Raw genomic sequence first — 13,388 nt, forward strand, 5'->3', positions numbered from 1 at the left:
CTCAGGGGCTCAGGGCTCCAATCAGCAACATCTCGGCTCTCTTTTTTGGCTGCGAGGCTGCTGGGCTCTCAACAAAGCTCCTAAATAGGAATTCATACAAAACGTCCCTGCCTCAGCTGTCAGCCAAAGACAGAGCTAAGACACAGCTATTTCATTCCGTTGTGTAATAAAGGTGTAATTGTTTTCTACGCCAGTTGTCAGGAAGACTTGTACCAGGTTTTTCTCCGTGTCTTAGTAAAACAAAACAAACAAAACACAAAAACACCCCAGCATGTCTGAAACAGAGCTATCATAATTATCCTTTGGCTTCACGTATGGCTTCACGTGTAACTGTTCCCGATGGCCGTGTCCTTGTGGTGAATCTATGCGGCTGTTTTGTGACTGTGTTTTCTATTCTTCAAAGTGAAGCAGCAGATAGATGGAGTGACTGTTGCCTTACGTAATGATTGTTTCCCAATGCTCTCGGGCCTCCCGAAATCAATACCAGGCAGGCCTTTGGTGTTAGCAGTCTTCGTAAGTGTGGCCATTTGAATGAGACCACTGAGGGGACTGTGTGCCATTCAGGTTGTGTCCAGGTGTGGCTGGGAGAGAGCAGGTTGAAACTGTAGTAAGTAGGTCTCTTAGGCTGTTGGCCAAAGTTGAAGTCCATGGAAGAGAATAGGAAAGGCATCTGTCTAAGGCATCCTTATTACCCCCATCTGATTATCCTGCCAGTCTGGGACCCAGAACCGGCTGGGCCTGGTGGTGGAGTCAGTAGTTTTGGCTTCTCCACTCTAAGTCCTTGCAGGATGACCCGTAGCCAAAGGCATTGCCAAGGTCAGGTTGTCCAGGTATGTCAGGATTATGTCAAAGTCAGGGAGGAAGGCAAGGATGGAAGCGTAGGGTGCAAGCTAAGTAGGGGACGTAGGGAATGAGTGACCAGGGAATGCCCAGATGAGTCCAAGGCAAACATTTGGAGATGAGGCTCAGGCAGAAGAATCGTGAAGTCTGTACCCAATAAAGGCCGGAGAGGACCCACAGTGACCTGAACCCGTTATGCTGTGTGAGTCCCAGTACACAAGCTCAGCCTTGCTCCGATTGCACGGCCTTTGAAAACAGAGGGCTCAGTCTTCACCTTAGGAGCCTCTGCCCTTCTCTGTGCAATTAGGAGCGTTTCTTCTCTGGGAAGGCTCGAGGCCCAACCCCCTTGAAACTTTGTCCCAGGCTCTTCCTCATGGCTGCTCTCTCCTTAAGAAAGGAGGACACCAGGCAGTTGCTCCCCAGCGTCCGGGAGCTGACTCTTGGCTGTTACAGGTTAGAGATTATTGTGCATGGGCTTCCTCACATATGCATGACATTTCATTTCTGGGAACAAGGCCCTGGGGGCAGAGGCGCAGCAGGATGAACCCCTGTTCTTGTTTCCTCGGGTCTCTAGGCCTGAGAGGAGGGTGGCTCCAGGCTCAGAGGGCCTGCTCCCGTGCCAGGCATGTGTCTGGCTTCCTTGCTTTTCTTTCAGACTTGGGACTTCTCCTCTCCCTTCTTCCCTCCAATTCTAATCCCTTCACCCAGGCTGTCCTATTTTGTGGGTGGTCCCAGAGTGGGGTTTGATAGAGAGTGTATGTTTGAGCCAGAGGGCCTTGGGTTGTGCCTGTGTGTGTGTGTGTGGGGGGGGGGGGGATGTGTGCGCACGCACGTGGGTACACCCCTACCCACATGCACCACCCTACATCTATACATGGCTATTGAGCCTGCCCTTGAAGAGCTCTTAGTCTTTGTGCTTGAGCGTGAGTGCACTGAGTGCTATTTGAACCCTCTATTCATCACGTCTTTACTAAACAAGTTTTACTGAAGGAGAGATGGCTAGCTCAGTGGAGGCAGGGACATGAGAGAGAGGAGGAGGCAGTCAGGACTCCTCAGACAATTTAGTGTAAACCAAAGCAGCACTCATTTGGCAAGACTGTTCTATGTAGTAGCTTAACTCTGATTTATTACATAAAAGTTGCTGGCAAGTGTGAACACTAATTCTACTCTGGTAACAACTGTGATTGCAATAATTGTAGTCTGTAGACAAGCTGGAGAAAACAAGTATTAGAGGGAAGGTTGTCTTGGACATCATTCCAAGAGTCCAACAGTGAAAAAATACATATCTGTGGACGAGAACCGGAAGAGGTATCTTGACAACTGGTCCCTCCCCTGGTCTCCTTCAGGTCCACCTACGCCAGCCAGGCACACGGAACTCTCTCCTCTGCTGAAGACCACAGAAAGGAGAGTACACAATCTCCCTGGGCCATGCGTGAAAGTGACTCATGGCTTCTCTCTCATGAAATTTTGGTTAGTTATTTAGTATTTATGGCTGCCTTCATGGAAATATAATTTTCCTGGTGTTTCTTCCTTAATATTACCCAAAGTTAATGCTCCAATATATACAATCACACCAAAGCTCACTGCACATTCTATTGGGCATTTGAATTATGTTGCGACACCTGAGAAGTAGGCGATAAAGCAAATACAGATGGAAAAGTAAAGTGTGAAATGATTGATTTCTCTATCAGTTTTTTGTTCACTTGGAGATTTTTTTTTGGGCATTTTTCTATAAACAGTTATTGTCACTATAATTACTAACTTAGTTTTTAAAAATAACTACCACTTGTTCAGTGTTTGGTTTTTACTCATTATTCAATTTCATCTTCATCACAGCCTTTGAGGTGTGTATCTGTATCTCCAATTTACAGATGAGAAAACCACAGGTTGGAGAGGTCAAATTATTTGTCCACAATTGAACAGCTGATAACTGATAGGTCTGGGATTTTAATTCTTCCACTGAACTCCAAAACTACCTATCTGCTAATTACTTTTGAAGTTAACTTATAATGCCCACACTTTGCTTTTGATTTGCTTATTTGGCTGCATCAGTGGATGAAAAGATATGGAATGAAGATGAGAAGGAGAACCTGAGCTCAGATAGCATACTGAAGTCTTGTGCCAACGTTTAGAAGAGCTCCATGAGAAAGTGACAGAGATTTAATCATCTGAGTTTCATGAAAACAAATTATCTGTGTGCTTCATTGACAAATCCAATGCATAAGAAGCTGACATATTTTGTTCTCTCCATCAGCCATCTATGTAATTTTCTTTGTCTCTGAGAAGAATGCTCAATTATTGCAACGAATTACTCAGGGAGACACCCTGAGCCAAACAACTGCTCTGAAGTCTATTGCTGCTGTTGCAGGAGTCTCCATATCAATCAAAGCTCAAGAAGACATAGTATACAAAGAGTAGTGAGGGTCCATATACCACTTACCCATTTGTTCCAATTAATTTCAGCATGACCCTAATGAGGCATATGTTTGTGGCTGTTGGATCACAATTGAGCAGAGGCATAATTAGAAGCCTGGTGCTGTCAGAAGTGATTAATAGACCTATTGATACACACCCATAACTGAACATTTCCCAGCAAAGCCACTTAACCATCTGGCTTGGGATCATGATAGATCAATCCTGCAAGTAACAAAAAGTATTTTCTATTCACATTAGAACCATTGAAAGATAAAAAACATACACATGTTTTAAGATAGAACCAAGGGCTCATTTTGATGTTACTATCATCAGTATTGATTACTGATTGAACACAAACTTACCCATCAGTGATAACATCTTAGACAATAACTACTACCAGACGTTCTGAGATAAAGTCACAATGCTGATCAACAGAACAGGGTTGATTCTGTTGGTTAAAATTAATAAAAATCAATCAATTTATTGAATATTGGCCCCATCCAGGATAAACAGCAAAAGCACTAACATTAAAAATATAAACTTTTAATTCCAAAGCTCTGACAAGGTCATTGAAATGGGGGCACTGAGAGAAGCAAAAAGATAGGAAGCTTTCAACTTTGATCTATTCAAGACCTGGACAGTCCTGGGGTACTGTCCAGTTTAGAAGATAATGTTTTATAAACAGATTATTATTTCTCAATGATTACTTAGTATCATTTCATTCACACTGAATTCACTATTGTTATTAGCTTGCAAGATAGTTTTCTGAGACTTAAAATTATATGAGTAAAAATATTGATTTCTAATTTGGAGTACAGTTGGCCTTTGAACTATGCAGAGGTTAGGAACTCTAATCCCCACATACTCAAAAATCCACTTATAACTTTTGACTCCCCAAATTTTAACTGCTGATAGCCTACACTGTTGACTGGATGCCTTAGTAATAACACATGTCAGTTAATATTCAGTTTGTATATATGTATTATATACTGTATTCTTACAATATACTAGTAGTAAGCTAGAGAAAATAAAATGTTATTAAGGAAGTAATAAGGAAAATACATGTACAGTACTGTGCATATTTATTGAAAAATATCCACGTATAAGTGGATCTGTGCAATTCAAACCCTTGTTGTTCAAGGGCCAACGGTACATTGCAAAGACTTGCTTCCCTTTTAGAATTTCTTGGTCTTATAATATTCAGCTTAGTTAGGTGCTTTTATTCCTATTTAGTGGGCAGGAAAACTGAGGCACTTAACTTACCCAATAAATACAGATGTTATTAAATTTCAAAATTACTAACCCTCAAATCACTTCGATTTTCTCCCCCTGTTCCATAATATCAATGACTATATGATTTCATAATTTAAAAAATTTTTATAGCATGGAATGGGATGCAATGCTTATTGATTGTCTAGTTCATAATTAGAAGTGTTCAAAGTATCTAAATATCATCATCCATGACTATGTTCATTCTTGTTGTAGGATAGGAGAGGGTGAGAGAAAACTGGGACGTGTTGAGGGTCATCCATCTTTAAACATCTGGATAACTGGGAATTACTTTGCTGTAAGTGAAGGAACTTGCCCTCAGTTGATGGGATTAGCCTTCATGATGCCACTACTACTCGGGATCCCAGGAAGGACTTCTGAGGATTTGTAATGTTCCACAAGACAGTCTTGACAGAGAAGGGTTAGATGTAGGCTGAATAGCTCAGCTCCCTCTAGACTTTCCCAGACTATTCAACAAATGAATGAATTTTTTGTAGAACAGTTTTACCTCCTCCATAAATCAGTCAATCCCATCATTTTTGCATAAGCTCAATACCAGGATCTGTGGATAGCAGATACAATGTCTTATGTTCTTTATTATCTCCAAGGATCTTGCATTTCATCTGGAGAAGGAGGTGGTATGGCAGAAAGGATGCTGAGTCTCTGTACCACTTAGCTTCGTGACCTTGGGTGGGGGGGTGCTGAACCTCTGCTTCTCTGCTGAACCTCTGCAGAAGAGGGATGATAACACAGTACTAGACTGAGTGGCCAGATTATTATGATCTCTGAACGCATAATAATCTGGACACTCAATGTATATCCTATATAATAAAAGGCTAATATGCAAATTGTCCCCTTGACCAGGAGTTCGACCAACAGGCAGGCCGGCCAACCGCCTATGTCCCCTCCCCCTGGCCAGGCTGGCTGGACCCACCCATGCACGAATTCATGCACCGGGCCTCTAATCTCTAATATATACACACACACACACATATACACACACTGAGTGGCCAGATTATTATGCGTTCAGAGATCATAATAATCTGGCCACTCAGTGTATTTTGCCAAGTTAGGAGGACCAAGTGGAAGAGTATATGTAAACTCTATACCATTGCCAGGCATTATTACATTGAATTAAATAATAATCAACATTATATGACAGTTTAGAATTCCTTGCTCCTAATGCTATATGAATTCAGAGGTGGGAGACATCAGTGAGGCATGAGTAATTTGCCGAGCCATGCTTTTCAGTAGCTTTGAAGGCTGCCTAAGGTTTGAGCACAGAGAGCGAGGAACATTTGGTGAGACTACAGCAAAAGCATAGCTTTAGAATTAGGAACATGTGGGTCACACTCAGGAAATAACGAAGGCACCAGTTCATAGTAGCAGAGGGCTTGGCTAGAGTGTAGCAGAATATAAAATGGGAGATGCAGGGAGAGGCCGGGTTTTAGAGCTTCTTCCCAGCCAGGCTGAGTAGATATATGAGGCAGGAGGGAGCCATGATGGTGGATGAATGACATATTTTAATTAAATTAATCTGGCCACATTGCAGAGGTAGGACTAGGAGAAGAGTCTGGAATCATTAAGCTTTTTGTATTGATCCCTGTCTCTGGTGCTGTAGGCCTGAACTCTGGTAGTCCAATTTCCCAGGTGGAAATTGAAAAGGCTCCATCCATGTAAAAAGGTACTAGCCACAAGAGTGAGGAGAATTTAAATATTGAAAATTATTTCAAAAAGTGCCTCACTAGTCCCTTCCCTCTCTTGTGGTTATTTATTAAATCATCTCCGATGTTTGCTGTTGTTGTGCCTAAGCTGCTTAACATTTCTTTACCGCTTACAGATAATGCTCTTGATAACCTCCCCATCATTATTTTTCCTTTAAATATTAAACTACACATGTGCTGCCCGGGCACGCTCTGGTGGTTAATTGGAATGTCATTGGTGAAACTTGCATAGCAGTGTTGTAATTACTTCCCTGAATCGTCTTAATTTTTTCCCCGGCGTCCACATCTGAAACTGAAAATATCTGTCCAACCCTTAGGTCTCAGCAGTTCGTCAGGTGGTATGCAGCTGGTTATCTGAGGGTGGTCTCCATGCCTGATCATCTCGTTCAGGTCTGAATGCAGATCTTCTCAAGCAGCAGCCCCTGTAATTAGTGTGTAGTCGCAAGAAAGGTCTGAGCAGTGGTTCGCAAAGGGTGGTCCCCACATGAGCAGCAGCCTCTGGGAATCATTAGAAATGCAAGTTCTCAGGACCTTCTCTCAGATCTACCAACTCAGAAGCCCTGGGAGGTGGGCCCACAACATTTTAACAAGCCCTCCAGTGCACGCTAAAGTTTGAGAACCATTGTCCTGAACAGGTATCTTCACAGGGTTGGACAGCCAGACCCAGGGAGGGCAAACAGACTTCAGAGAACCACAGGGAAGTTTAGAGGCTGAGAAGAGAGGGCAGTTACTTCCCTCTTGGAGATGATGCAGATGTCCAGAGGAATAACGGCTGGAAGTGAGATTTTTGTCTTTCCCCCTTTGCCCTTTGAAAGAGGACCTGGGACGCTATGGCTTGCCTTGTGCTTTGGGAAAGACACGTCCTTAAGTCCGTCTTCAGGAAAGACTGTTCCTACTCACGGGCCTCATTGGACGTTGTGTTGTTAAATTGATGAAGAAAGAGATATATTTCCCACTTTGTGTGAATCTTATTTTCCTTTATAGAGAGAGCTAAATTCTGAGATATGATTGTTGATGGTTAGGAGGAAATGGGAGTTTGTATTTCAACCTCTATCTAACACTGAATATTCATCCCATAGGAGGCAGGCCTTTCTTGAATGTGCCCCCAGGGGTCCAGGTGAAAACCAACATTTGCCTAAGGTTTTTTGATCCATGGACTCTAAGAACTGAGGAATAAATAGTTCATCAGCTTACCAAGTATCTTGTGTCCTCTAATTATTGTCATTAATTAACCAAGGACAATTTAAGGAAAGTTCATTTTCTACTGCCAGGATTAAAACTAGTGTCCTTATTTCAATTCTTAAAACTCCACTTTTGTTTTTATTGGTAACACAGGTCCATAAAAAGCCGGTTCTTCCGTGGGCATGCTCATCAGAATGGCGACTTAAATTTAAGTGTGTAACCGAGTCCTTTCCTTAATTGTTAAAAAAGTGATTTATTTTCTAGCTCTTGGAATTTCTGTGTGTCTAGACAAGGAACTCTCCTACTTTACACAAGAAGGAAGAGGAGTTTCTATGTAATTGTCCCATCCTACAATGAACGTGAATCATTAAGATAAAATCTCTTTGGGAGGAAAAGAAATCCTGGCTGATATGGCCAACCAACCCTTCTGTTTGTTGAATTATGTTTGTAGTTTCTTTTGGTGAGATCCATGAACTTCTTGAGTCGTTTCCATCTGGGGAACGCAGAACTTCCCCTCCTGGCCTGTGATTGTGTGAGTCCATGGACCAAAGGCCCTGGGAGGACTGATCTCGGAGGGGATCCTGGTCAACAGTTCCGTTGCCACTTGAGAAAATTCAGCAGGACATTCCTCCTTGCACTCTTTGGCAAGTTAGAGAGCTAAAAGGGGTAGGAAACTGACTCCCTCGTTACTCTTGTCCTACCTGGGCCCCAGGGGCTGGCCCTCTTTTGTCCCCAGATTTCCTGCTTCCCTCCCACTCCTTCATCTCAGCAGAGTGTGCTCATGTATGGGTGAGCTCCAGCCGAGGAAGGACTGCCAGCACCAGCACATAATTTACTCCCTTTATTATTTCAGCTCAAAGTCTAGGACTCGAGGAATGATATGAAACAATGATTAAATCGGCTCTAAATCTGACAGAAAAAAAAGGTCTATTATGGTTTCAACATTGTTCTCTGTAAATCAGAGGTGCTGCAGAGGTATATTTTTCAACACCATGTCCTTTAGCATCAGCCCTCTCATTGTTGCCTTGGAAATGGGCATAGGAGGGAGCAGCAGAAATGGCAAGGGGCATGGAACGGTGGACAGAAGCTGCTGCAGCCTGATTCCTTATACTTTTTTGAACATCTGCTTCCATTTCTGTTGAACCAAAACATCCTCAGTGGCATTGAGCTGACATCTCTTCCCACACTGTTCTGTCCTCTCCACAGTCTAGCAAGCACGTTCCCTACAATATGTATTTCAAGGTAACTTCCAAATCATCCATCCACAGGAGCCATGGGAATAATAGGAGCTAGGGAACTCACAGGACCCCCAAATCTGTCATCTGTAACTCCAATAACTATTGTGAGGGCAATAGTAAGGTTATCATTTGGCCTTGGGGAAGTGATGGTGGGTTTCCCATAATAGACTTAGGCACTGAGATTTTCTCTGTCCCCTTGACTGAATGCCCATCAGTCTTGATGAATATGAATTTATAATGCACAGCTAAGTTGCTGTTGGCACACATGAAGACGTGAGTGTGATATTTACCAACAGAGCTCCCAGGCCTCACTCCCTTGCTCACCTCTTCCACATACACACACCTTTGCTTTTTAGTAGCAAAGGGTGCACGGTCTTTTCATCCCTTGGGATCTGTGGTGGATTTCTGGTCAGCCGGCTTCCTGTGCTTTCTTTCTCTGCAGCTAGAGTAGCTAAGGACTCTGGCACCTGGGAACCTTGTGGGCTTTGTTCTTGAAACAAAACAAAATGCCATCGTGGCTTGGGAATGGCAGCAATGTCACATTAACTCTAGATCTGCATTTTCCTTTTTCTGTTTAAATTGATACCGATGGAGGAGAGCAGGCAAAGAGCGAGGCTGTGAGGTCTGGCTTTTTCTCCTGTCTCCTTTCAGGATTGGACTAAGCAAATTCATTGTCTTTCCTCCAAATCCCTTACTTTAGTGAAAACCCAGTAGTTGTTGTTTCCTTTATAAAAGAGCCATTGTTTTCAGTGTTTGTTTTCTGTTCAGTCTCCTTAGTTTGTAAAAGTAAATGTAGATTTCTCCTAATGCTTTGCTGGAGGTTTTCTCCTCCTGTTTGTGACTTGGGAGGTGACAAAGGGCATGTTTGACCTGTGCTAGAGATAAGAATGGATAAATCCAGTGCATGTAATATGATCCCACAGACTGACCCGCCCTGGCTCTAGGTGGGCCCTGCATTCCCGTACTGCACAGATTCCTGCCTGTTGAACAACTAAGCATTGTCCTTACAGAAGTGCAACTATACTAACTGGTATTGCATACAGCGATTTCCAAAGTGGCAATACTCGGAAATCCTCCATCCCGCATTTCTCAAGCTCGCCCTCTCCTGGCCTGGAGGTCCAGGTTGCTTTCCATCTGGGGAAAGTATTTTACTTCTCCCCACACTACCCCCTTTTGCTCACCTCACCTTCCTTATGCTCCTGGCCTGAGTGTTACCATTTGCTTACTGATAACAGTATACTACGAATTTTCATTCACAGCTCTGAGATGCTTATGAGTCTTTCCTGCTTCCCACCCAGCCCCAAACTTGGGACTTACCACACACTGATCCTCGGATCAGTTTGACGCGGGAAGGCACGCGGAAGCCGCGTACCAGTTTGTATAGTAGTACACTATTGATCTGCCTACTCCTGAGCAAAGTAGAGTGTGCTGGGGTTCGCATTCGCTGCTTGACACACACAGAGCCAATTAACCTGCATGCCGAAAAGAAAAATGAAATTAACCCTTAGAGTACTGCTTCAACGTTTTGGTTTAATGGCCTCGACTTTTACCAGTTAGGCGATGCTTCTCCCCGGATCAGAATGCCGCACATGAATCCACACTTAGTCTCCCCAGACCCTCAACCAGGATCCTCTCCTCCACAGCTTTCCTGAGACGCTCCTGGGTCCTTTTCTGTTAATCAGCTGATGGCTTTAAAAAGGTTCCAAACACGGCCACCGTGTTTAATTGGAAATGGGATCCACTGCCAACGTGCTGAAGGGTGTGAGGGACTGTATTCAGCCATGGGACGTGTCCTCCAAAGGAAAGAAGTCAGTCCTTTAAGGGTTAATGTGAAATTAAGGAATTTGGTAGTGTCTCTTGCTTGTCCTTCCTCCAAGGTGTCTGCATGACCTTCTTTAAAATTTTAGTTCAAATGTTGAATGGTGATAAAAATAATAAATAGAGATAGGAAATTACAACGATAAATAACAGAACAAAAGACTGAATGGTTGAATGGAAAGACCCCTTGGCAATGCTTGCTTGATTATCACAGGGGGTAGGAAGACCAAGTGCTTTATTTAATGAACGTTCACTGCGTCCTCTACCCCAGCACCACCACTGTGCAGCCTGCGGGAGACTGGATGGTGCCTCTCATTTACCCCATGCTCTTTCTTCTTCCTGTCTAATAGCCCAATAGAATCCTGCCAGAATTTCTACAAAGATTTCACATTACAGATCGACATGGCTTTCAACGTGTTCTTCCTTCTCTACTTTGGCTTGCGGGTAAGTTTGAGCAACACTGCTTGGTACCACCATGGGGGGTGCCAGTCTTGTTCCCAAGGGCCATCCTCCACCAGCGTCTGCTCTCGCAGGCAGACAAAGCCCAGCATTCCCAAGGGACACAGCAGCCCTGCGCCCCGAGTTTCAGTCTGTGGGAGAGCCTTTTCCTTAGAGCAGCATTTTCTGAAGTACATGTTAATTGTGTTCACAGGGGAGAAATGGGGATGGAAGTAACTATTATGCCTCCACTGGCCAACTGCTTCTCTTCCCTCTATTCACACAGGAGGGCATTGTTCCCTTAAACAGAACTTATAAAAGGCTTTTTACCTTCAAATTTTTGTTTATCAGGGCTCACTTAGCTGAATCCTGAGAGAACAGTGGAATCGGGGTGGGGGGTGGGGGCAGCAGAATTTGGGGCTTGGGAGTGTTTATGACAAGAGTAGTACAGAGGTGGATTACAGAGGTGTGTGTAGGTGTGTGTGTGTGTGTGTGTGTGTGTGTGTGTGTGTGTATGAATGAATGTATCCATATATGCTTTATTTACATTAGAGAGTCTTCCCTCTGATGCAGTTGTAAACCACAGAAAAATATACTTCCTGGGATTTCTCCAAAGCCAACAGAGCCAGCAATAAAAGAACAGCCTTTAGAAATGGCTGTCCGAATTCTAAGACAAAAAATAGCATGTAATTGGTGTAGATATGAGAAGAATATAACATCTCCCTCCAGACCCCCACAAGAAACCAAAACATAGCCTTTGGCAGAGTGTATTTTGAACGCTGGCACCAAGCTTCTCATTTTTCCTCTCTTTTCTTTCCCCTAGTTTATTGCAGCCAACGACAAGCTGTGGTTCTGGCTGGAAGTGAACTCTGTGGTGGATTTCTTCACGGTCCCCCCGGTGTTTGTGTCTGTGTACTTAAACAGAAGTTGGCTTGGTAAGTCAGCCCCTCTTCCCTTCTTCCTCCTGCTTCCCGGGCCATAGCTGAAATAGAGACTCTAAGGCGGGTCGGAGGGCTGGGCTGCTTCTGTGGAAAGAAAGTTGTGTGTGTTAATGTGAACAACTCCTGGAGTGTTAGAAGCTGATGGGGACCGTTCTCCTTGGAGCACAGACCACAGGATTTGCACAGCCTGTGCTTCAGGTAATGCGGTTTTGTCATTGTGGAAGCCTAGTGGCCATCACTGTCACAGCTGGACCTCTGCTTGCATGGGTCTGTCACTTTGTATTCAACTTGGAGTTAGTGCTGGGCAAATAAGCCCATGGGGACAAGGCCAACTTTCCAAGTAGCTGGTTCAGGTGCCTAGAAGGCCAGCCTGCTGAAGTCAGCTTCTACATGCCTCTCAGTTTTATAAAGAGTGGGTCCTGCGTGGTTTATTTATAGCAATAGTGCCTTTGTGGGCAGGATAAGGTAAAGCATCTTGAGTCACTCCTTGCCTTGAAGAAGACTGAGCTCCCTTCCTGTGTTAAAAGAAGAACTTCTGTCTGGCCTGTGTGGCTCAGTGGTTGAGCATCAACCTACGAACCAGGAGGTCATGGTTTGATTCCAAGTCAGGGCACATGCCTGGGTTGCAGGCTTGATCCCCAATATGGACGTGCAGGAGGCAGCCGATCAATGATTCTCTGTCATCACTGATGTTTCTATCTCTCTTTCCTTCTCCCTTCCTCTCTGAAATCAATACTATGTATATTATTCACTTCCTGTCTCCACTCTCCATGTCACCTTCTGTCTCTACTCTCCATGTCACCTCCTGTATCAGGACTAGGGCAGCTCAGAGGATGACTGTGGCAGGGCTTAGAGAAACAGCTTTAGGGTTCTCTTTGCTTCACTGAATAATGTTCTGCTGCCAGGGATCTACAGGGGAAGAAGAAAGGCTGAAACAGGACTTGGAGGACAATTTCTGGGTTCCATCTGTTTTTATTCTCAGAATTTTTTGTCTTAACTTGATTCCTCTCCCCAAATTTTATATATATATATATATCTCCTATATAATAAAAGACTAATGTGCAAATAGACCGAATGGTGGAACAACCAAGTTGCTATGAAGTGCACTGACCACCAGGAGGCGCGTGCAGAACATGGCGGGCATTGGCAGCAGGCGCCAGAGCACAGAACATGGCTGATGCTGGCTGTGGTGGGATGGTGGAGCAAGTGAGTGGGGGCACCAGACCAAGGCAGGGCACCCATCGCTGTCATTGGGGCAAGCCTCTGGTGATTACTGAAAATTCATTGCTCCCACGTGGCAGCGGGAGGGTCTGGGCAGGGGCACGGAGGATGGGCTGAGACCTGTCCCTGTGCCCACAGCAGCCTCGCAGCCCACAGCTCCTTTCAAGGTGCACGAATTCGTGCACTGGGCCCCTGATATATATATATATATATATATATATATATATATATATATATATATATATATGCCTAAGCAACCATCCGATCATCTGACCATCCGACCAGTAGCTATGACACGCAAT

At 44.2% G+C, this 13,388-nt stretch overlaps 1 protein-coding gene across 21 annotated transcripts in view; it reads left to right on the forward strand.

Annotated features, from left to right (window-relative positions):
* The window catches only part of KCNMA1 (potassium calcium-activated channel subfamily M alpha 1), a gene marked incomplete at both ends in the record, with an annotated part of 694,964 nt that overhangs the window by 393,454 nt on the left and 288,122 nt on the right, over positions 1 to 13,388 (forward strand). For all 21 annotated transcript variants that reach the window (XM_079794081.1, XM_079794087.1, XM_079794070.1 and 18 more), the window contains 2 exons: positions 10,837 to 10,930; positions 11,748 to 11,859. In XM_079794081.1, the coding sequence (XP_079650207.1) occupies positions 10,837 to 10,930; positions 11,748 to 11,859 (206 nt within the window). The remainder of the gene's footprint in view (positions 1 to 10,836; positions 10,931 to 11,747; positions 11,860 to 13,388) is intronic.

Source organism: Cnephaeus nilssonii (genome assembly GCF_951640355.1).
Source record: "Cnephaeus nilssonii genome assembly, chromosome: 16".
NCBI classification, from domain to species: Eukaryota; Metazoa; Chordata; class Mammalia; order Chiroptera; family Vespertilionidae; genus Cnephaeus; species Cnephaeus nilssonii.